General features: G+C 52.3%; 3 protein-coding genes across 10 annotated transcripts; 2 read left to right on the top strand and 1 right to left on the bottom strand.

The window, feature by feature from the left end:
• Positions 1-3,847: 3,847 nt before the first annotated feature.
• Positions 3,848-7,500, top strand: SCRN2 (secernin 2). Of its 3 annotated transcripts, none has more exons than XM_033183295.1 (8): positions 3,848-3,950; positions 4,359-4,532; positions 4,831-5,012; positions 5,556-5,755; positions 6,183-6,398; positions 6,493-6,658; positions 6,739-6,919; positions 7,184-7,494. In XM_033183295.1, the coding sequence occupies exons 1-8, from the start codon at positions 3,924-3,926 to the stop codon at positions 7,340-7,342; spliced, it is 1,305 nt and encodes a 434-aa protein (XP_033039186.1). In that variant the 5' UTR covers positions 3,848-3,923; the 3' UTR covers positions 7,343-7,494. The 3 variants fall into 3 exon arrangements, with proteins under 3 accessions (XP_033039186.1, XP_033039184.1, XP_033039185.1); XM_033183293.1 differs by having other exon boundaries at positions 3,856-4,017; positions 7,184-7,500; XM_033183294.1 differs by having other exon boundaries at positions 3,870-3,953.
• LRRC46 (leucine rich repeat containing 46) lies at positions 7,473-14,252 on the bottom strand. Of its 2 annotated transcripts, XM_033183297.1 has the most exons (8): positions 13,834-14,252; positions 13,628-13,733; positions 10,944-11,052; positions 9,776-9,822; positions 9,400-9,509; positions 9,073-9,142; positions 8,700-8,842; positions 7,473-8,422 (listed from the first exon to the last, which is right to left on the bottom strand). In XM_033183297.1, the coding sequence occupies exons 1-8, from the start codon at positions 13,841-13,843 to the stop codon at positions 8,052-8,054; spliced, it is 966 nt and encodes a 321-aa protein (XP_033039188.1). In that variant the 5' UTR covers positions 13,844-14,252; the 3' UTR covers positions 7,473-8,051. The 2 variants fall into 2 exon arrangements, with proteins under 2 accessions (XP_033039188.1, XP_033039189.1); XM_033183298.1 differs by lacking the exons at positions 9,776-9,822; positions 10,944-11,052.
• MRPL10 (mitochondrial ribosomal protein L10) lies at positions 14,245-21,880 on the top strand. Of its 5 annotated transcripts, none has more exons than XM_033183299.1 (5): positions 14,245-14,379; positions 17,151-17,320; positions 18,633-18,797; positions 19,054-19,198; positions 20,882-21,880. In XM_033183299.1, the coding sequence occupies exons 1-5, from the start codon at positions 14,328-14,330 to the stop codon at positions 21,136-21,138; spliced, it is 789 nt and encodes a 262-aa protein (XP_033039190.1). In that variant the 5' UTR covers positions 14,245-14,327; the 3' UTR covers positions 21,139-21,880. The 5 variants fall into 5 exon arrangements, with proteins under 5 accessions (XP_033039190.1, XP_033039193.1, XP_033039192.1 ...); XM_033183302.1 differs by having other exon boundaries at positions 14,303-14,524; XM_033183301.1 differs by lacking the exon at positions 14,245-14,379 and adding an exon at positions 16,014-16,075.
• The last annotated feature ends 1,610 nt before the right edge of the window (positions 21,881-23,490 follow it).

The following is a 23,490-nucleotide window of genomic DNA, read 5'->3' as shown; positions in this document are numbered from 1 at the left end:
CTTCCTTTGTGTTCCAGCTCTGTTTCCGTTTTGACTCAGTGTCCCCCAGCAGTGAGGACCAGGTCCGGGCCACAGAGTGGGGTGGATGCTTCCCAATGATCCTGCAGCCCCTTGGAAAGCCTCATGTCTATTGAGTTGGGTTGGAGCTGGGATCTGATCCTGCCCCAGAGGTGGCTGGTACGGAACGAGGGAGGTGCTTCCTCTGGGTTGATACCGGGGCTGTCCCTCCCTGGTCTCATACCTGTGGTTATGAGAATTTTCTAGATACTTCTTTCCTCCTCCACATACAAGCCCCTTCTTTCACTTCTCCTGCTAAGAACACTGGTTCCCTCTTTTCCTAGGCATTGGCTCCCTCACTCTATCCCCATGGAGGGTGCATGTCAGTCCATCCCGTGGCTGTGACTGAGCTGGGGGTGACTGGCAATGATTTCTTCACCCAGGATGATCCTTATCAAGGACAAGGCGATGAAAGGCAGCCGAGCTATCTGATGGGCTCCCGCCCAGCTGGAAAATATGAGGGAAAGGCTCCTACTGCAACTCACAGCTAGAGACCCACCATGGTTACACAACCACAGGGCACACAAACATACCTGCACCAGACCCGCGTGCACCCGCCCGCAGAGATATGCAGAAATATTCATCTATGTACATCTTCCCAGGTCTCCCGGTGCTTGATACAAAGTTGATGCCTAATTCACATCAAATGAGTAAAAAGCCTCATGATTCCAGAGCCCCAAAGTTAGGAAGGTTGACAGAAGTTAGGTTTTGGGCTCCAAGGGAGCTGGGGGCAGGGGTTACTGTGTTCTTTCACCTTCTTATTCTACCTTTTTGCCAAATTTATTATGTTCCCCTAGTGGAATTTCTAGATCCACCACTCTAACCCTAATCCAATTTCTCGAAGCCAAATCTGGTACTCAGCCTGGCCCATCCCATAATGGGGTCACAACGTTTATGGCTACCTTAGGACAGGGGCATCAGAATGAATGATTTAGGGGTTGTAGAGGAAACCAGACTGGTTTGGGGGCCAATTGTTTGTTTCCATCTGCTGCTGGATTTAGAAGGCTGGGAGGAGGAAGGACAGGTGTGTTTTCCTGAGACCTCATGCCAGCCCCACTTCTCCAGGTGCCTCTTTTGTCTTCCTGATTCTAGGAGAGTTAGACCCCAGGAACTTGGTGAGTCCCCTCCTCCTTTACCCCCATCGCTGCCCCCAGGGACAGGAGGGCAGCTGTGGGGCTGGCTGGGCCTGTCTGGGCAGGGCTGGGGCCACCCCTCCTCCCCATGCTGCTCCTCCCGCTGACCTGCATTCTTAGCAGGGGCCTTTGGTGGGGCTCTGACGCTTGCTTGCTTGCTGCAAATGCTGCCTGGCTGGCCTGCCCCCCACCCCCGCTCAACCCCAACGGAGCCCAAGGCCACCTCTGACCCTCCTCAGATGGGGTGCCTGGCAGGAGGATCATGGAGGGCCCAGGAATGGGTTAGGGAAATCAGAATATCTGGGCTGGCTCTCTAGGTTCCTCTCCTGGGAAGTGGAAGTAGAATCTACTCCCACCCTCTAGGGTGGGTGAATGAAATAAATGAGAAAGTGACAGAGAAGAAGACAGCCTGAGAACTGCAACCTGGGGGTGCGCTGTGGCCTCTCTCTGCGTCTCCTCCTGCCTGTTGCCGCCCCACAGTGGGCAGTTGGGGAACTGCAGGAGATGAACCCGCTTTCCTGCAAGTTGCTTTGGGTGCCCAGATTTGTCAGCACACAGCCTTGATGTTTGCTTCTGGAATGACATTAATTGGCAACCTCACAACCCCTCCGCGACATTGTATCAGAAGCAGCCTTCACCTTCCCATTAATCCTAGCGTGACTGACGGCCAGCACGCTAGCAGAGTAGGCTTGAAAGAAAACCAAACTCCACTAAAACACTGTTAGAATTGTTTTCTTTTCTTTTTTTTTTTTTTTTTTTTTTTGAGACGGAGTCTCGCTCTGTTGCCCAGCTGGAGTGCAGTGGCCGGATCTCAGCTCACTGCAAGCTCCGCCTCCCGGGCTTACGCCATTCTCCTGCCTCAGCCTCCAAGTAGCTGGGACTACAGGCGCCTGCCACCTCGCCCGGCTAGTTTTTTGTATTTTTTAGTAGAGACGGGGTTTCACCGTGTTAGCCAGGATGGTCTCGATCTCCTGACGTCGTGATCCGCCCGTCTCGGCCTCCCAAAGTGCTGGGATTACAGGCTTGAGCCACCGCGCCCGGCCAGAATTGTTTTCTTTTCTTTTCTTTTTTTTTTGAGACGGAGTTTTGCTCTTGTTGCCCAGGCTGGAGTGCAATGGCATGATCTCAGCTCACTGCAACCTCCGCCTCCCAGGTTCAAGCAATTCTTCTGCCTCAGTCTTCCCAAGTAGCTGGGATTACAGGCATGTGCCACCACGCCCAGCTAATTTTGTATTTTTAGTAGAGATGGGGTTTCTCTATGTGAGCCAGGCTGGTCTCGAACTCCCAACCTCATGTGATCCGCCCATCTTGGCCTCCCAAAGTGTTGGGATTACAGATGTGAGCCACCATGCCCGGCCCACTGTTAGAATTGTTAAGCAACTACAGTAAAGTCAGAGGATACGAGGTCAATGTACAAAAGTCAGTAGTGTTCCTATACACTAATAACAAACTATACAAAAAATAAATCAAGAAAATAGTCCTATTTACAATAACTATCAAAATAATGAAATATTTAGGAATAAATTTAACCAAGGAGGTGAAAGATCTGTACTCTGAAAATAAGACATTGATAAAAGAAACTGAAGAAGACACAAAGACATGGAAAAATATTTCATGCTCACAGATTGGAAGAATTACTATTGCTAAAATGTGCATACTACTCAAAGCCATCTATAGATTCAGTGCAACCCCTGAAAGCAGATAACCTGCAGCATCTCCCCTCCCTCCATTCCTGGAGGGCTCCATATAGCAAAAGGGTGTAAGATGCATTTGTCTTAATGATGGCTATGGACAGATGGTTTGTAGAGAAAAATGAACTGAAAATCAAAACATTTGGGGTGACAGTATACCCCCACATGACTGTGTGTCACCTTTGGCCAAGACTTCTTTGTGGTTTCAGTTTCACTACAGGTAAAGGCACTAAATCTTTGAACTAGAAAGTCCTACATTTGCTTTTAAAGCTATCTTCCTATGGGTTTGAGCACTATTGGACAGATAGGCCCTCTGGGATCAGATGGGTTTTGTGCACCTGTTCCCTTATTTATTTTAAGAGACAGGGTCTTGCCCTGTCACCACGGCTGGAGTGCAGTGGTGTGATCTTGGCTCATTGCAGCCTCGACCTGTCTGGCTCAAGCGATCCTCCCACCTCAGCCTTCTGAACAGCTGGGACTACAGGCACGCAACACCACGCCCAGCTAATTTTAAAATATTTTCTGTAGAGGCGAGGTCTTGCTATGTTACCCAGGCTGGTCTTGAACTCCTGGGTTCAAGTGATCCTCCCACCACGGCCTCCCAGAGTGCTGGGATTACAGGGGCCAGCCTCCCGCACCTAGCCTCCACCACTCTTGTATTCTGTATCTTACTCCCTTGGGTGCCGCCAGCCTGGGATTGCGCCTCTGGGATTCAAACCGGGACTCAAGTATCTGAGGTTCTTCCTTAGTCTCCAGATGTCCCAGCAGTCCCCCTTCTCTGACAAAGTCTCCCTTTTCACCCGGGATCCTTTCCACCCCTAGCTCCAGCTCCCCGCAGTGACTCCGTGGGGTTAGCAACCTTTGTCAGGCCTGAAATGGGCGCCCAGGTAGGACAGGAAGCCAGGTGTGACTCGCAAGGCCGCTCCGCTCCGGGAAGTGGTGCAGGCGCGCGCCCTGGTGGAAAACGGCGGAGCTGCACGCTCGGTTCCGGCTCCTACCCCGAGGCCGAAGGCCTTCCAGGTCGCCTGGGAGTCTCCGCCCAATGGGGCGGCCCTGGCCAGAAGCGGAGGAGGTGGCACCTGGGACCGAGCTGGGGTCTTGGAGGGAGAGAGAGTGAGGGGAATACAGTATTGGGGGTGAGAGAAGGGTTGGATAGAAGAGGGTCGGGTATCTGGACATGCGCAGGGCCGCGGGACTCTTGGTGGGGTAGCGAGGGTGACGGTCCCACGACTGCTCCCAAGGGCCGGAACTCCCAGTGGGGGCAGGACCCTCGGAGTGCCGACCTGCGGACTCCCAAGCCTGGAGCCTGGGGAGAGGGTGGGCACCTCTGCTCCCGCACACCCGTGCATGGTGTGTGCGCAGAGCGTCCAGGAGCCACGGCGGTGTCTTCCCTGCGCGTCGTTTACACGTGTGGGGGTAGGCGGCTCCCCGGGGCTGAGCTGTGGCCAGGTTTATGGAGAGGCCCGCCTCTCCCCAGATGGCGTCGTGGAGCCCTGACTCTCCATGTTCCTGCGACTGCTTTGTCTCCGTGCCCCCGGCCTCAGCCATCCCAGCTGTGATCTTTGCCAAGAACTCGGACCGACCCCGGGACGAGGTGCAGGAGGTGGTGTTTGTCCCCGCAGGCTCTCACACTCCTGGGAGCCGGCTCCAGGTAGGTTAGGCCTTATGGGGTGCTGGGAGGTGTGACAGATCTCTGCATTCTTCTAAGACCTTTTTCCCTGCTCCCCACACCTGGGAGGCTGCCAGAAGTAGTTGAAGAGCATGAGCTTTAAGTCTACCAACCTGGACCTGAGCCCATTATGTAGCCTCAGTCTACCTCAGTTTCCTCTTCTGTAAAATGGGAATGAGACATTCCTCAAAGGGATCTATAAGGTGACTGGCAGAGTGCCAGCACTCGAGGAGCTGCCCCTCTCTGAGTGGACACTTCCTTTCTCCTCCCTCACCTCCAGTGCACATACATTGAAGTGGAACAGGTGTCGAAGACACACGCTGTGATTCTGAGCCGTCCTTCTTGGCTATGGGGGGCTGAGATGGGCGCCAACGAGCATGGTGTCTGCATTGGCAACGAGGCTGTGTGGACGAAGGAGCCAGTTGGGGAGGGGGAAGCCCTGCTGGGCATGGACCTTCTCAGGTGCAGACCCTGCCCTTCCTCATCTGCCTGAAACACCAGAAATCTGGGGGCTGAGTTTTGACCTGGGCCCATCCATCCCTCCCCCAGCCTGGTTCACAGGGGCCTCTTCCTCTCTGCAGACTTTGCCCTCGTGCCCTCGTGAGGAAGGTTGCAACAGCAGCCACCTTTGGGCCTCTCCTGGCCCAGAAATAGAGCAGTGCTTATTTATTTTCAGTTGAAATCTCACGTAGAGTCCCGATTTATAAAACCAGTAATAGTGGATGGAGCAGCTCTGGGTGGAGAGAGGTTGGGGGCTCAGGACACTTTTCTCTCTGAAACTGTGTTTCAGGCCTTTTCATGGAACCCTCAAAGCATAGCACATGGAACAAGAGCATTGAAAGCCACTGGCGTAATTGTGTTTGATACGATCAGTGCCAGCAGATTTGCAGTGTGACTTGGGCCTATCACCAAACCTCTCCAGGCCTCTTCTGTCCCCTGGAGCTTCTGCCACCAGCTATTGATCCCTCTGTCACCCTTCTGTCCCTTGGCCCTCTCTCTTGCCAGGCTGGCTTTGGAACGGAGCAGCTCTGCCCAGGAGGCCTTGCATGTGATCACAGGCTTACTGGAGCGCTATGGGCAGGGGGGCAGCTGCCTGGAGGACCCTGTGCCATTCTCCTACCATAGCACCTTCCTGCTGGCTGACCGCACTGAGGCATGGGTGCTGGAGACAGCTGGGAGGCTCTGGGCTGCACAGAGGATCCAGGGTGAGGCATTCCCTTTCTGCCAGCCTTGGGAAGTGGGAGAGATGGTAGGGGCCCGATCCAGGTGCAAGCCTGTCGGGACATTCAGGGAAATGGGAGATGAGCTCACTTGGGAATTCTCCTCCCCTTCACTCGGTTAAGTCTTCCTTGTGCTACAGCCTGCGGCTTCCTCTCGGAAGCCTTCCTGGACTTCCCTGGGTGGTCAGGTTTCCTGCTTATATGCAAGCAGCTACTTCTTTTTCATTGCATTCAACACAGTTGCATGCTTATATTTATCTCTGCGACTATTTTTTCTGCCTCCCCCACCACACTGTAGGCTCCATGAGGGTAGGTCATTCTCTTTTCCACCATGTTCTCAGCATCTCGCCCAGTGCCTGGCATAGAATAGATACTCAATAGTAAATGAACCGCTCCCCCATCTCCTCCACAGAGGGGGCCCGCAACATCTCCAACCAGCTGAGCATTGGCACGGACATCTCGGTCCAACATCCGGAGCTGCAGACTCATGCCCAGGCCAAGGGCTGGTGGGATGGGCAGGGTGCCTTTGACTTTGCTCAGGTCTTCTCCCTGACCCAGCAGCCTGTGCGAATGGAGGCTGCCAAGGCCCGCTTCCAGGCAGGGCGGGAGCTGCTGCGGCAATGGCAAGGTTAGTGAGCGGTGGAGGGGGCTGGGGGCCAGAAGGGCCACAGCAGTGCTAGCCACTCTCCCCTCCCACAGCTTCCCCCTCTTCTCTTTGGCAGGGGGCATCACAGCAGAGGTGATGATGGGCATCCTCAGGGACAAGGAGAGTGGTATCTGCATGGACTCGGGAGGCTTTCGCACCACAGCCAGCATGGTGTCTGTCCTGCCCCAGGATCCCACACAGCCCTGCGTGCACTTTCTTACCGCCACGCCAGACCCATCCAGGTGGGAAGAACGAGGGTGGGGAAGGCTGGGGAGAAGAGAGGATCTGATATATCTCCGTCCTTCCATCCGTGCCCTTTTAGGTCTGTGTTCAAACCTTTCATCTTTGGGGTGGGGGTGGCCCAGGCCCCCCAGGTGCTGTCCCCCACTTTTGGAGCACAGGACCCTGTTCGGACCCTGCCCCGATTCCAGACTCGGGTAGATCGCCGGCACACCCTCTATCGTGGACACCAGGCAGCCCTGGAGCTGATGGAGAGTGATCAGGTATCCCCCAGGGAGTAGGGGCTACCCTGAGGGGATGACAGACCTCCCACTCCCAGTGGGACTCTGGAAATATGAGGGAAACTGGGAGTGGAAGAGATTCCAGAGCTGGGGAGAGGGGTTCCTTCCTTCAAAGCTGGCAACTGCCTTTGGGGAATGTTGGGGGGTCTCTCCTTTCTCCTGCTTGTGTGAGGTGGTACACAGTCCCCCTTCACCTGGCGGGAAGCCTCTCCTGGACAGACTCATCTCAGCTTTCCCTTGGGGCAGGATCGAGGGCAGCAGCTCCAGCAGAAACAGCGGGATCTGGAGCAGGAAGGCCTCAAGGCCACACACGGGCTGCTGGCCAGTGAGTGGGCCCCACCCCTCCAGGAGCTGGGCAGCCTCTTCCAGGCCTTCGTGAAGAGGGAGAGCCAGGCTTATGCATAAGCTTCATAGCTTCTGCTGGCCTGGGGTGGGCCCAAAACCCCTTGGACCAACTGCCCTGAGTGGTGGTAAAGTTGGAGCAATCCCTTCACGCTCCTTGGCCATGTTCTGAGCGGCCAGCTTGGCCTTTGCCTTAATAAATGTGCTTTATTTTCTCTTCAGTGAACTTTATCCCACATTCAGTGGGGGTGGGAGAGCCAAGTGAGGCCCAAAGGCAGCTGTGGGCTGGCTGCAGGGCCTGTGGTTGTATACTCATTCCTGAGTGGTTGAGTGATGGGGACTAGGCAGGAGGACAGGGAAGGGACAGGAGCTGGCTGCTGTTGGGGATGACTAGGACCACAGCTCCTTGGTCCTTGGCTTGGACTGGGGAAGGGCACTCCCTAGGGGTGGCAGTGAGATGGCATCCTCTATGAGGTGGTGCCTGCTTCTTGCCCATGTGGGAGCCAGGAAGCCAGCGGGGGGCCTGAGGCATGCCTGCCCTGTGGGTAGCTCCCGAAAGATTCCAAACTCGCTCCTCAGAATCAGGTGGCTCACTGTGCTCTGTATTTTGTTTCCTGGAGCTTTCACTGGTTGCTTCCCCTGAGATATCCCCCAAGTAACACGAAAAGCATATTCAGGGCCTAGAGACACTTTACTGGGGATGAACTCCTGACACAGGTCATTGGTCTGAGAAGTGGGTCCACTCCACTCATAGAGAAAGGTTGACAGAGAATCATTTCTTGCTTCTCTTGGCCATAGTTTTGGTTGTGCTGGGGGCCTCAGCCACAGAGGCCTTGGGGGCTGTGGCTGCTGGGACCCCCTTCCTTCCCCATAGAGAGTTTTGGCGGCCCCTGGGAATCAGACTGCATGGTTTCTTGGTGGGAGAGGAGGCCTGGGGTGAGGAGACGGCCTCAGGGACTATCTCCTCCCCTTGCCCAGGAGTGGCAGAAGGGCTGCTGTCCCCAGCCATGGGCACCCCAGGTAGCAAGGGCAGGTTGGTGAGGGTGGGCTGCATCTCCATCCTCAGCAGGTGCTGTGTCAGGGCCGCCTGTTGCCGGTGCTCCCTGTGCCTGCCCAGCTCCTGCTCCAGCTCCTTGAGGAAGCCTGTGAGGGGCCAGGGGGTAGAGGGTGCAGGGTGGGTGGAGCCCTGGGCTCAGCAGGAGGGCCCCTGAGCTCAGGGAAGTCTCTGGCTGGCCCCTGCCATCCCTCTTGGGAAGCAGCCTGAGGCTGGGGTCCCGGACTGATACCTTACTCTGGCCCAGATGTTGATCTGAACTTGGGGCTCCCCTCTCCAGACGCCACCGCCATCTTAGCTTCCCTCGTGTCCCACAGGGCAGAGGTGGGCTCTGGGGAAGCTGAAAGCCTTGGAAAGCAGGGTCACCTCGTTCTGAGCAGAATGGGCCACTCAGCTCTGGGAACTCCTCATCGCTTGAAGCTTCATCCTCCTCGTCCGAAATCCAGCGCTCCATCACAGACTGCCCATCCAGGTCCAAGAGAAGTGGCAGGGCTTCTATCACTAGCTCACTGCAGAGCAGAAGGAGCAGAGGTTACCTAGGAGGGCACCCTGGCGTGGAGGATGCAAAGACATGCACCACAGCACCCACACCTGGAAGGGTGGTGGCTCATGAGCTAGGTAGGAGGTTGGGGAGAAGGTGCCATGGATAGTAACCCCAGGATTGCAGGCTGAGAGGGGCCTGGGCTGAGTTAGCAGGTGGAGCCCAACCAGACCTTTCTTCCCACCCTCCCCTCCTTACCGGTAGCCATCCTGGTTGGTGCAGCTATTGCCAGACAGCTTGAGGATGAGAAGGCTCTGGGGGAACTCATCTGCACACAGCAAAGAGAGAGGAAATGGGGTTCTCACTTGATCTTAGCCAAAAGGCCATGAAGCGATGGGAATGGGGTTCTCATACCCACTTTCTAGTCCAAAGCCACTACCTCTAGGCACAACCCCTTGAACTCCCTGAGGATGAGGTGTGGACCTGCGGGGGTGTGGCTAATGCAAGCACAGGCAGATGGGTACAGAGGGGAGGGCAGGCCCCACAGGGGATGTGTTTGGTGAGCCAGGGCAAGTGGGTTCCTACCCAGCTTCAGCGTTTCTATCAGGTTCTCAGAAAGGTCCAGAAACTGGAGGCATGGGAGGTCGAGGAGGTTTTCCACCTGCCTGATTTGGTTTCCTGCCAGAGACAGGAAGCTGTAGGGGAAGGAAGGGGTAGAGAGGCAGAGCTGAATCATGGAACAGCTGGAGGAAAAGACGAGGGCACCTGACACTGGGGCCCCTGGGCTAGGCAGCTGATGACCAGTGGGGACACATGGCCTTCTGGGGTGAGGGAGTAGAGCTAGGCTTGCTGGCCCTTGGCTGAAAAGGACCCAGGCTTGGAGAAATCTGAACCAGTTCTTTGGGGTGTGGCTAGGTTCCCCCGACCCCTCTTCCCCTGCCTGAGCCCTCGCACCACGTACCACAAGGAGGGGACGCAAGCCAGGTTCTCAATTTGCTGGATCTTATTCTGCAAGAAGAAACCGAAGTGGGGAAACCAAGCTGAGATCAGATGGGTGGGAGGCCCTTTACAGGGACAAAGTCCCAAGACCATGTCTACTCCTGCAGCTGGAGATCTGGCACTTTGGGAATGATAACCCCACTCCTTGAACAGGTTGCCACTACCTTAAGAAAGATGATTTTCTTTCTGCAGGTGGATGGTTAAGGGTGTAAACCTGGGGTATCTAAACCTGACTAAGTATACTCTTCTGATTCCACAACCAAAGAGTGACCTGGGAATCAGAAAAGGAACCAAGAAGCCACCAGGAAAATGGAAAGGGCCTTGGTGGTGGCTTGCATACATAGAGAGAACAATAAGCATACATGAACTTGATGGGTAAAGTTTCTATGGGGAAAGTCAAAGCGAGCTGGGAATATTCAACCAGGGGAGGGCTGAAGATCAACCAACCACCACCACCACCAAACAGCCTTCAAGTAGGATCTGAATGATGTAGAGGAATCTTCATAGTTTCCTCTTCCTCTTCAAAACAGGAAATGGGCCGGGCGCGGTGGCTCAAGCCTGTAATCCCAGCACTTTGGGAGGCCGAGACGGGCGGATCACGAGGTCAGGAGATCGAGACCATCCTGGCTAACACAGTGAAACCCCGTCTCTACTAAAAATACAAAAACTAGCCGGGCGAGGTGGCGGGCGCCTGTAGTCCCAGCTACTCGGGAGGCTGAGGCAGGAGAATGGCATGAACCCGGGAGGCGGAGCTTGCAGTGAGCTGAGATCTGGCCACTGCACTCCAGTCCGGGCGACAGAGCGAGACTCCGCCTCAAAAAAAAAAAAACAGGAAATGGGCTGGAGCTATTTAACGTGAAAGATTTAGAGTAAATGCCAAGAAGAACTTCTAGATCAAGAGAAGTGCCTAAAGAACAGTGGAGGGAGCAAAGGTCATGTTCAGGATCTATTTTGGGGGAATTAGTCTTTCAATTCAGGACCCTACGTCATTCATCTGAGAATGGTTTAACTGAAGGTCTGCCTGCCTGAACACCAGGGAATGGGCAAAATGATCTGGTTGGCTCCTTTCAGATGAGACAGATTAGGTCCACAGGGGTCAAGGGGAGGGGAAGGATGGAGAAAGAAGTTACCCCTTGCAGATAGAGGCTGTGAAGATTCTTGAGGCCCTCTAAGTTCCTGATAGTAGTAATCCCCTCCCGGTCCAGGCGGACAGTCTGCAGTTCATCAAGAGTGTGAAACCTGGGAGAAGAGTCAGTAAGGGTGGTGTTAGAGCACCACTCATGTGGTCTGTTAGCAGGGAGGATGGGAGAGAAGGAGGAGGGAAGGGGTTTCAAGAAGGGGTAGTTGGCTGAGTGATTTTAATCAAATGTGAGAAACATCATCTTGACATCTTGAGGTGGTGTCTAGATCATGAAACTGTCTTGACTTGCAGACTTGTATCTTTATTGTTAGCACTGGGAAGGGTGAGAGACAGGAGTAAGGACCCTCTGGGAAATTGGAGGATGGGAGCTTATGGTTCCTGGAGAGATTCAGTGGCAAGAGAAGCCTTCCTCTGGCCAGCCTGGATGGTGGAGGCAGGGGTAGGACAGAGATGAGACACTGCAGAAAGATCCTTCCTCACCTTCCTTTTGAGTGGTTCAAGGAGGAAAAAGCACTTGTTCCATCCACCCATTCATTCATTCCACAACATTTGCTGAGTGCCTACTAGAGACAAATGACAGAGTCTCTGCCCACCACTATTAAAGAAGCAGGGCAGGCTGACCATGGTGGCTCACCCTGTACTCCCAGCACTTTGGGAGGCCGGGGCAGGAGGATCGCTTGAGCCGAGGAGGTCAAGGCTGTAATGTGCCATGATTATGCTACTGCACTTCAGCCTGGGTGACAGAGCAAGACCCTATGTCATTTAAAAGAAAGAAAAAAAAGAGGCTGGGCGAGGTGGCTCACGCCTATAATCCCAGCACTTTGGGAGGTTGAGGCAGGCAGATTGCCTGAGGTCAGGAGTTCAAGACCAGCCTGGCTAACATGGTGAAATCCTATCTCTACTAAAAATACAAAAAAAATTAGCTGGGTGTGGTGGCGCACACCTGTAGTTCCAGCTACTCAGGAGGCTGAGGCTGGAGAATTGCTTCAACCCAGGAGGCAGACGTTGCAGTGAGCCGAGATCGCGCCACCACACTCCAACCTGCACAACGGAGTGTGACTCTGTCTCAAAAAAAAAAAAAAAAAAAAAAGAGGAAGAAGGCGAAACATCTATGACAAGTGGATAACAGAGGCAAGTACAGGGGAAAGGAAGAAGGAAAAGGAGGAGGAGGAGGAAGAAGGGGAAGAAGGAGAAAGAATAAAGAAGAGGGCACTTTGGGAGGCCGAGACAGGCGGATCACGAGGTCAGGAGATCAAGACCATCCTGGCTAACATGGTGAAACCCCGTCTCTACTAAAAAATACAAAAAACTAGCCGGACGAGGTGGCGGCCGCCTGTAGTCCCAGCTACTGGGGAGGCTGAGGCAGGAGAATGGCGTGAACCCGGGAGGCGGAGCTTGCAGTGAGCTGAGATCCAGCCACTGCACTCCAGCCCGGGTGACAGAGCGAGACTCCGTCTCTAAAAAAAAAAAAAAAAAAAAAAAAAAAAAAAAAAAAAAAAAGAAGAGGAGAAGAAGAAAGAAGAAGAAGAAGGCCAAACATCTATGACAAGTGGATAACAGAAGCAAGTACAGGGGACAAAGGGAGTACATAGTCTGTGCACTAAGTTCAGAGTAGGAGGAATCAGGGAATGCTTCCTAGAGGAGGTGACAGATGAGTAGGCATTAGCCATGAAGATAGGGGGATATGGTGAGAAGGCATTTCAAGTAGAAGGAATAGTATGTGCTAACACAGCCCTTCTGAAACTCCAATATGCCCATGCAGACTCTAATTCAGTAGATCGGGCAGAGGGGCTGAGATGCTCCACTTCTAACAAGCCCCCTGTGATGCCAGTGCTGCTGCCCTACCCTTGCACCCTCTCCCGCCTACACATACTCTGAGTAGTAAGGTACTAAGGTGTGAGTACGCAGTGTGGGAAATTATACACTTGTGGAAAGTGGCCAGAAAGAAGGCTGAAAAGCAGAAGACAACTTAAGCTTAGGCAGTGGGATTTTATTTGGGAGGTAACAGCCAAGAAAGTTTCTGTCAATGAGTGCCTGATTAGATTTGTTATTTAAAAGGATCACTTTGGCTACTCAGGAGGCTGAAGTAGGATTGTTTGAGGAGTTCAAGACCAGTCTGGCCAACAGAGCAAGACCCCATCTCTTAAAAAGTAATTAAAAATACTTTATTTTGTGTTTGTTTTAGAAATAGGGTCTTACCCTGTTGCCCAGGCTGGCATGCAATGGCATGATCATAGCTTATTGCAGCCACAGGTACCTGGGCTCTAGTGATCCTCCTGCCTCAGCCTCCCAAGTACCTAGGACTACAGGTGTGTGTGCACCACCATACTCAGCTAATTTATTTTTATTTTTAGAGATAGGATTCTCACTCTATTGCCCAGGCTGGTCTCAAACTTCTGGGCTCAAGCGATTCTCCTGCGTCAGTCTCCCAAAGTGCTGGGAGTATAGGAGAGAGGTGAACACGGACTTATCTAAGACAGTTGAGTGAGGATGGTGAAAAAGAAATGGAATTATTTTTAAAAAGGGAATATCAACTGGGCATTACCACTGATTGGATGTGTGGAGTAATAAGGAGAGAGACAAAGATCAGTTGACAAATCAGTACAGCTCAGGGGCCTGGTCATTCTGAGTGTTTCAGCCTTCAAGCACCCTTTTTCTCCCCCATGCACTCACATCTTTTCTGACAGTTCCTCATCCTCAGGGAAAGTCAAGTTCCGCTTAGTGATAAGGGCTTCAGTGATGCAGACGCCCCCTTCCTCTGGACCCTGGGCTGACTTCGCTGTGAAAAGATGAGTCCAACTGTCACATTTCCTCATCCTTGGAGGACTTACCCCGCTGTTTTCCAACTGCTCTACCCACCGTCCCCCCTCCCTACTCACCTCCAGACATGATCTAAAATAAAAGACTGCTGGTCTGAGGGGGGAGAGGAACGAAAAGGAGCCTAGCAGCCTGGGCGGCCCCTAAGGATGGCAGAACCCAGGATGGCAGGAAGAGAGAGAAACTCAGAGACTTGGGAGAGGAGGAAAAGGGGTTGATTCAGAGAAAATTGCTGGGGTGAGGTCGAAGATAACAGTAAATTGATGTGAAGGGTCTGGAGTTTGAGGGGTGTGGAGGGGCTTTGCTGGCAGCAAGCTGGGGCGCAGTGGGAAGGAATGGTTGAGAAAGGGGCAGTTCCTAGGAAGCCGGAGTCGTTGCTAAGAGACTGGACGCTGAGCGAGGCGGTAAAGACGGGATCCGTTGGCCCGGCTTAGCGCATGCGTGTTACAGCCACCGCTGACGGGTACGCCCACTGCTTCCGGCCCCGGGGTTCGCTACCCCACAATCCTTAGCCCTTTCCGTCACCACTCGGCTTCCGTCCGTTCTTCCGGTGGAGATGGCTGCGGCCGTGGCTGGGTTGCTGCGAGGGGGTTTCCTGCCCCAGGCGGGTAAGGAGTGGCCCAGGTCCTCACGGCGTGTCTTGCCGCCGCTCTCTAGTCCTCATCTGCCCTCCTCTACTACTGATTCTTCCCATAATCTCTGACCCTAGCTAGATCGCTGGCCCCGTGCAGTTCCTTGTGACTCCAGACTCTGGTAATCACAGCAACAGCGTCCAGCTGTTGCCTTTCTACAGCGTTTATTTTGCCTGGACCACTCCTCGCCCAGACCTTTGCATTATGTCTGCATCTTAATGTCTCAGCCTAAATTTCACCTCAGGTCTACCCTTGACTCCTTAGCCCCATCGCAATCTGTAATTTTGCATTTAAACTAAACAGTTGCTTGTTTAAACTTAAAACTCCGCAAGGGCAGAACCATGTTAATTCAGCATAGCCAGCAGGTGGCATGGTGCTTGATGTTAGTAAGGGTGTAATAAATATTTGTTTAATGAATGGATTCGAGCACTCAATATAGGCCAGGCACTGTGATAACTATTTTTATATGTGTTAGCTCATTTAAATCTTTTAAATCATTTAAATCTGAAGCACCCTGTGAGAAAGACATTCGCATCTCCTCTTTACAGACGCAGCAACTGAAGTTCAGACCAGTTGGGTGGCCAAGGTCACAGCTAGTAATTGGCGGAAGAGAGATTAAAATCCAGTTTCGGCTTGGCGCGGTGGCTCGCGCCTGTAATCCCAGCACTTTGGGAGGTTGAGGCGGAGGGATCACCTGAGGTCAAGAGTTTGAGACCAGCCTGGCCAACATGACGAAACTCCAACTCTACTAAAAACACAAAAATGAGCCGGGCGTGGTGGCACGTGCCTGTAGTCCTAGCTACTCAGGAGGCTGAGGCATGAGAATCGCTTACACCAGGAGGCAGAGGTTGCAGTGAGTTGAGATCGCGTGGCTGCACTCCAGCCTGGGCTACAGAGCGAGACTCTATCAAAAAAAAAAAAAAATCCAGTTTCATTTGATTCCAAAGCCTGCCTCCAGTCTTAACAGTTAGGTTTTGTGGCTGCTGGCAATAAGACCTCTTACCCCAGCAAATATCTATACTCTCTGACTGTTAGAGCCGCCTTCTATCTGGACCCTTTTCTGAGGTCACATCCCAGTCTTGGGAATGGCTGAAAGTGGGAAGTTCTAGTCTTGGCCCTTGTATTGAGGATGAAAGGGTCACTTTGGCTCAGGGCTTTTGAGTGCCTCCCTTGTTTTCTGTGGGGTGCTCTGTAGCATTACCTGTAAACAGGAAGAGAGGAGGAAAGAGAAACTTGTCTGAGAGCTGTGAGAATGGTGTAACTTTTTTTTTCTCCTCTTCAAATCATAGGAGAGGATGTCAGAACAGTGGTTAGAGCAGTGGTTTTCAAACTTGAGTATGCGTCAGCATCACCAGGAGGACTTGTTAAAACACTATTTGTGACCAGCCTTGGTAACATAGTGAAACCTGGTCTCTACAAAACAAAACAAACAAAAAACACTATTTATTAGGCTCCATCCCAGAGTTGCTGATTCAGTAGGTCTAGGCAGGGCCTGAGAATTTGTATTTCTTTTTCTTTTTCTTTTTCTTTTTGAGACAGTCTTCCTCTGTTGCCCAGGCCGGAGTGCCGGAGTGCCGGAGTGCAATGGCACAATCTCGGCTCACTGCAATCTCTGCCTCTTGGGTTCAAGCAATTTCTCATGGCTCAGCCACCTGAGTAGCTGGGACTACAGGTGTGTGCCACCACACCTGGCTAATTTTTGTAGTTTAGTTGGAGATGGCGTTTCACCATGTTGGCCAGGTTGGTCTTGAATTCCTGACCTCAAGTGAGCTGCCCACCTTGGCCTCGCAAAGTGTTGGGATTACAGGCGTGAGCCACCACACCCAGCAAAATTTCTGTTTCTAACAAGCTCTCAAATGATGCTGATGTTGCTGGCTGGGGTAGAGATGGGGCATACCTTGAGAACCACTAGATTAGACCAGGGGTTGGCATATTATGGCAGGGCCAGTCACTGTGTTTTATAAAATTCTATTGGTACATAGCTTCTGCTGTCTGTTTACATATTGTCTGTGACTGCTTTTGGCAGAGTTGAGTGTTAGAGACAGAGTACATGGGCCCCAAACTTAAAATATTTACTATTTGACCATTTTAAGAAAGTTTATTCAACCTCATCCCCTTTTTCTTTCTTTCTTTTTTTTTTTTTTTCCGAGACGGAGTCTCACTCTGTGCCCAGGCTGGAGTGCAGTGGCACGATCTCGGCTCACTGCAACCTCCGCCTCCTGGGTTCAAGCGATTCTCCTGCCTCAGCCTCTGAAGTAGCTAGGATTACAGGTATGCACCACCATGCCCCGCTAATTTTTGTATTTTAAATAGTAGAGATGGGGTTTCACCATGTTGGCCAGGCTGGTCTCAAACTCCTGACCTCAAGTGATCTCGCCCGCCTCGGCTTTCCAAAGTGCTGGGATTACAGGTGTCAGCCACCACGCCCGGCCTCCCCTTTTCTTAATGTGTTCAAAATATTTTCTCCTTTGTTCTCATTTTGTTCTAGCATTTCTGCACATTAAGAAGAGCTGGAGAAATGGGAGCCTCAAGAGATTAAGTAATTGACCTCAGGTCACTTATTGAAAGAGAAGAGAAGCTTTGGAAATTTAGGATTTGGGGTAGACAATTCCTTGTCCCACTCTTGTGCTGAGTCTAGCTCTATGAACTGTGCTTTTCTCTGCTAGGGGGTGTGTTTTTTCTCCATTTGGGACAAACTAGGGCCTCTAAGAGGTTGCATTTAACCATGTTGCTATATCCCCTCACAGGCCAGCTGCCTGCCCTCCAGACTGTCCGCTATGGCTCCAAGGCTGTTACCCGCCACCGTCGTGTGATGCACTTTCAGCGGCAGAAGCTGATGGCTGTGACTGAATATATCCCCCCAAAACCAGCCATCCACCCAGCATGCCTGCCATCTCCTCCCAGACCCCCACAGGAGGTAAGGAGGAGTTTGGATACGTGTCACTTGGTGGTGGGATGGTGGATTAAAGTAATCTTGTCTCTGGCCATAGTGAAGTAGGACACTCAGCCATTGTCACTCACGTAATTATTTCACTTTGACTGCCTGATCCAGATACTTTAAGATGAAATCCGCACTTGATTCTGTATTGGCTTTTGGGCTCTGGATTGGATGGGCCTCATGAATTTCCTTCTTGTCTCCAAAAATGTGTGTGAGAGCTACCTGAGCCAATGGGGTTGGGGAGAGTATCTCTCCAATCTTTTTTTCTTGAGACAAGAGTATCGCTCTTGTTGCCCAAGCTGGAATGCAGTGGCGCGATCTCGGCTCACTGCAACCTCTGCCTCCCAGGTTCAAGTGATTCTCCTGCCTCAGCCTCCTGAATAGCTAGGATTACAGGCGCACGCCTGTAATGATAAATAAATTAGCCACACCTGGCTAATTTTTGCATTTTTAGTAGAGACGAGGTTTCACCATGTTAGCCAGGATGGTCTTAATCTCCTGACCTCGTGATCTGCCTGCCTCGGCCTCCCAAAGTGCTGGGATCACAGGCATGAGTCACCCCGCCCAGCCATCTTTTGTGTGTGTGTGTGTGTGTGTGTGTGAGATAGAGTCTCGTTCTGTCACCCAGGCTGGAGTGCAGTGGGACATTCTTGGCTCATCGCAACCTCTGCCTCCTGGGTTCAAACGATTCTCCTGCCTCAGCCTCCTGAGTAACTGGGATTATAGGCGCATGCCACCATGCCCAGCTAATTTTTTGTGTTTTTAGTAGAGATGGGCTTTTGCTCTGTTGGCCAGGCTGGTTTCGAACTTCTGACCTCAAGCAATCCACCCGCCTTGGCCTCCCAAAGTGCTGAGATTACAGGCATGAACCACCGCACCCAGCCAAATTTCTCAATTTTAAACTAACACTGCAAAAGAGTTGTATTTATGATTGGCAAAATGATTCAACATGAGTATAGTGTCAGATTGATAGTCGAAGTAATTTTAACAGTATTATTGTCAAGCACTGTTGACTAGGGCAGACTGCAGACCTGTTTTCGGGGGAGTGGAACTGAGCATTCTCAGGTTTGAAAAACACTGCTAAAGACTGCGATTATCTAATGAAAGTGAAAAGGTTAGAGGAGTAGGAGATGTTACATGTCTTGAGAGTCAGGGGCCCAATTATCCTACTTGTTCCCCGATCTTTTGCACATTTGGGCATCAGTGGAAGCCCTAGAACCTACCACAAAGGGAGCAAGGTTGCCAGGAGAAGTCAGCTGATATTTCCTTGGTCATTGCTTTCCAACTTCAGGAGACAGGCCTCATCAGGCTTCTCCGCCGGGAGATAGCAGCAGTTTTCCAGGACAACCGAATGATAGCCGTCTGCCAGAACGTGGCTCTGAGTGCAGAGGACAAGCTTCTTATGCGACACCAGCTGCGGAAACACAAGATCCTGATGAAGGTCTTCCCCAACCAGGTCGGGAGCAGGCCCCTTGGCATGGGTTGCCCATCTTACCCCAACCCCCACCAGACTCAGACCTCACCATCTGCTCCCCAGTGGTGATACTTTTTATTCCTCCTCTCCATGAGTCACCCTCTGATCTGGTGTCTAAGCTATGATTAGGGGCTGAGAAGAACCTTGGGCTGCACCCTCAGCCTAATGTGGCCCATGACCCATGAGGTGGCTCTTCCTCCCACTTTTTCCTGATAAGTCATTTTTCCTGCTGCCCCAGGTCCTGAAGCCCTTCCTGGAGGATTCCAAGTACCAAAATCTGCTGCCCCTTTTTGTGGGGCACAACATACTGCTGGTCAGTGAAGAGCCCAAGGTCAAGGAGATGGTACGGATCTTAAGGACTGTGCCGTTCCTGCCGCTGCTAGGTGAGCAAGCACCCCTGCCAGTTAGGGGTGGGATGAAGAGGGGCAGGTGCTACAGCAGCCTGCTGCCATCTGCTTAGCTTGTCTTGGTAAAACCGTGAATGTTCTTGGAGAGAGCATCCTTTCACGGATGGGGCCTGAGTCAACAGCACATTTATTGAGGGCTGACTGTCACTCTCACACCTGTATTGTCTCACTACCCCAGGTCACTTCTGCACTGGAGGGAAGACTAGGAAAGGCAGACATGGAGCAGGGAGAGAAAATTCAGATACCTTGAGTCTAACAGTGGGGTAGTAGGTGCTGAAACCCACACAGATGAAGATATTTAAAACAAGTAGCCCAAGTAAAGGGTGCTGAGGGCCACTGACCAGTGTTTCTCAGACTCCCCTGATGCTGACTCACTTAAGGGGCAGAGAATAGTGCATGTGTCCCTTGGAAATCCAGATTTCATAGGTCTCTGTGGGGAGGGGCGGGACAGGAATCTGATTTTTTTTTTTTTTTTTTTACTGTATCATCCAGGCTGGAGTGCAGTGACGCAGTCTCGGCTCACTGCAACCTCTGTCTCCTGGGTTCAAGCAACTCTCCTGCCTCAGCCTCTTAAGTAGCTGGGATTACAGGCACCTGCCACCACACCCAGCTAATTTTTTTTTGTATTTTTAGTAGAGATGGGGTTTCACCATGTTGGCCAGGCTGGTCTTGAACTCCTGACCTCAGGTGATCCACCCACCTCGGCCTCCCAAAGTGCTGGGATTACAGGCGTGAGCCACTGCACCTGGCCTCATCCTGATTCTGTCTCTCTCTTTTACTTTTTTCTGAGTTGAAGTTTCGCTCTTGTCACCCAGACTGGAGTGCAATGGCATGAACTCAGCTTACTGTAACCTCTGCCTCCCCAGTTCAAACGATTTTCCTGCCTCAGCCACGCGAGTAGCTGGGATTACAGGTGCTCGCCACCACGACTGGCTAATTTTTGTAGTTTTAGTAGAGACAGGGTTTCACCTTGTTGGCCAGGCTGGTCTTGAACTCCTGACCTCAGGTGATCTGCCTGCCTTGGCCTCCCAAAGTGCTGGGATTACAGACGTGAGCCACCACACCTGGCCACCTGATTCTTACTTACAAGGAAGTTGGCCGGGTGCGGTGGCTCAAGCCTGTAATCCCAGCACTTTGGGAGGCCGAGACGGGCGGATCACGAGGTCAGGAGATCGAGACCATCCTGGCTAACACGGTGAAACCCCGTCTCTACTAAAAAATACAAAAAACTCGCCGGGTGAGGTGGCGGGCACCTGTAGTCCCAACTACTCTGGAGGCTGAGGCAGGAGAATGGCGTGAACCCGGGAGGCGGAGCTTGCAGTGAGCTGCGATCCGGTCACTGCACTCCAGCCCGGGTGACAGAGCGAGACTCAGTCTCAAAAAAAACAAAAAACAAAAAAAAACAAGGAAGTTTAGGAAACACTGACTTAACAGGGGTCAGGGCCAGGTGGATATATTAAGAGTTTTCTGAGGGAAGAGTGAAGAAGTAGGGATCAATCCCAAGCAGAGTGGGTGTGGTGTGGGGCACAGTGGAACTCAGGTCTTGGGGAAGGCAGGATTTTGAGAAGGGCAATGGAGAGCAAGTTCCTAGGGTCAGAAAGTTGTTTTCAGAGAAGAAAGGCATCTGCAGGGAGCCCAGCTAACCCTGTGTTCTTCCAGGTGGCTGCATTGATGACACCATCCTCAGCAGGCAGGGCTTTATCAACTACTCCAAGCTCCCCAGCCTGCCCCTGGTACAGGGGGAGCTTGTTGGAGGCCTCACCCGCCTCACAGCCCAGACCCACTCCCTGCTTCAGCACCAGCCCCTGAAGCTGACTACCCTGTTGGACCAGTACATCAGAGAGCAACGCGAGAAGGATTCTGTTGTGTCGGCCAGTGGGAAGCCAGATCCTCCTGACCCTGTTCCGGACTCGTAGCCAGCCTATTTAGCCAGCCCTGTGCATAAATACACTCTGCCCTATTGGCTGTGCTCTCCTCCACGGGAGATGTGGAAGAACTTGGGGTGGGGGAGTGTGTTTGTCACTGGTTTTCACTAACAATGATATTGTCAGGTATAGGGCCACTTGGAGATGCAGAGGATTCCATTTCAGATGTCAGACACTGGCTTCATCCTTCGTTTTCCCAGCTTGGGACCTGATAGGAGCAAAGTCTCTCCATTCTCCAGGTCCAAGGCAGAGATCCTGAAAAGATAAGGCTATTATCCCCTGCCTCCTTGGTCACTGCCTCTTGCTGCACAGGCTCCTGAGCCCACCCCCTTGGGGCACAACCTGCCACGGCCACAGTAGCTCAACCAAGCAGTTGTGCTGAGGTGAGAGCCTGGTGTGTGCCAGGCTTTGTGCTGAGTGGCGTACATGTATTAGTTCCTTTACTCCTGACCACATTGTACCCATCTCACAGAGAAGGAGCAGAGAAATTAAGTGGCTTGCTCAAGGTTATGCAGTTAGTAAGTGGCAGAACAGGGACTTGAACCAGGCCCTCTGCTCTGAAGACCGCATCCCGAATTTCTACCCTAGAGCTTCCTTATCAGGTTACCCAGAAGTGGGTCCCATCCACCATCCAGGTGAGCTTGGATGTTAGTTCTCCACCCTCGAGGTGTACGCTGTGGAAAGTTTGGGAGCACTGCTTTATAATAAAATGAAATGCATTCTACTTCTTTTATTTTGTGGTTTACACAGCTGTCCTCCCTATAAACTTACTCTCAGGGGCTTCTCTGCCATCTGACTTTCCTCACTCTTGCTTCCCTTCCTAGGAAAATCCTCTTTTCCTACACCCGTTCTCGCAAATGGCATCCCACGCATGCTTGCCCTGTTAAAGGCAGCTGACAGCTGTATACCCACTAGCTAACATGTCTCTGGTGGTTCTGGACAAAAGGCCTGTGGGAAAACTAGGATTCTCTGTTAATGGGGAGTTCTGAGAGCTCTAGGGTAGGAGGCCTCATGCAAGTCTTCATGAACCAGACATTACTAATAAAGGAGATGGGATGCTTAACTCGAAGCCCACCGTCATCCTTGATTGGAGCACATTCTGGGTGGATGCAGGGGTGACCCGGGGCGGGTGGCTGTTCAACATTATTTCTCGGACTTGAAGCAATGCCCCCGCTTCCTTAGTCTTGGACAGGCACTGTCTGGCGGGGATGATCTGCAGCAGCCTTTTTGTGGCCTGGGCCAGGACCAGCTTCCCACAGTGCCTCGCCCTGTGCTATATGCTCAGGGATGCTCAATCACTGGGAAGTGACTTAAAAGGCCCTTGAGGCTCCTGGATGCCAGAACTTGTCTGACCAGTGCTGCCCAGTGCTCTTGTCCCTCCCAGAACCCTGCCAGGTACTAACAATGCCCTCCACCTGGGGTGGCTGGAGCAGCGCTGAGGCTCTGAATAAAGGCAAGACAGTGGGTGTCCCCGAGAGATATGTGAGACCCTGAAATGTAAACCAGGCCCAGTGAGGATGAAATGGAAGGGATAAATGGCCTAAGTCACTTTTGGGGTCAGAGAAGAAACTTGAATCACAGCCTTCACCTGAGGCCCCACCTACTTCTTTCCAGAAAAGACTACTCTTTTCCAGAAAACTTTGCTGCATTTGAAGTTGTAGGTCTGTGCCACCTTCATTTGAATGAATTTTAGACCTTTGTTAAGAGCTGATTTTTCATGAGAATTGAGCAGCTGGACACAGTACTCCAGCAGAAGGGTAAAGGGAAGGGAGGGACCAGCATTGCAGCCCTTCTAACAGCTGTGACTGCCCCAGGCCTGCTCCTGATCAAGACACTGCAGGCTGTGGGGTGTCTTAGTATGCACAGGCACTTTCAGATCCCTGTGGGGCCTGACCTAGTGGGCCATCACCCCAATGAAGGGCCTCAGTGTGGGGACTGCTGGCTGTCCCTCTCCTGGCTTGACTGCCCCTGCTGACTGTGCTCTTGGCACTGTCTTATGGTCCCAGAGGGGGCATCTGTCCCTCCATCATCAACCTGATACTTTTGCTGGCTCCAAATTTTGTAGTCTATTTTCAGATGTAAAATGAGAGGTGGGGGGCAGGGGTTAATTAGGAATTGGCCTTGGGCACTAACAGAGTCACTGCCGTGGTAGTCTGAATAAAGCCTTTACCACCACTGGCGTATAGCCAGCAGTTCCCTAGTCCTCTGATCTATCTGGAACCATGCCCAATGGGGACTGTGCCCCCACTCCCAAGCCACATGGATACTAGGGCGGTCTGCTCAGCCCTGAGTCCTCCAGGGAGCAGGGGGGCAGAGCTGAGCGGTTGCCCGGAGCTTGGCGGG

This window comes from Trachypithecus francoisi, unplaced genomic scaffold (genome assembly GCF_009764315.1).
Source record: "Trachypithecus francoisi isolate TF-2019V2 unplaced genomic scaffold, Tfra_2.0 Lachesis_group20, whole genome shotgun sequence".
Classification (NCBI taxonomy): domain Eukaryota; kingdom Metazoa; phylum Chordata; class Mammalia; order Primates; family Cercopithecidae; genus Trachypithecus; species Trachypithecus francoisi.
This window is presented reverse-complemented; position numbering and strand designations above follow the sequence as displayed.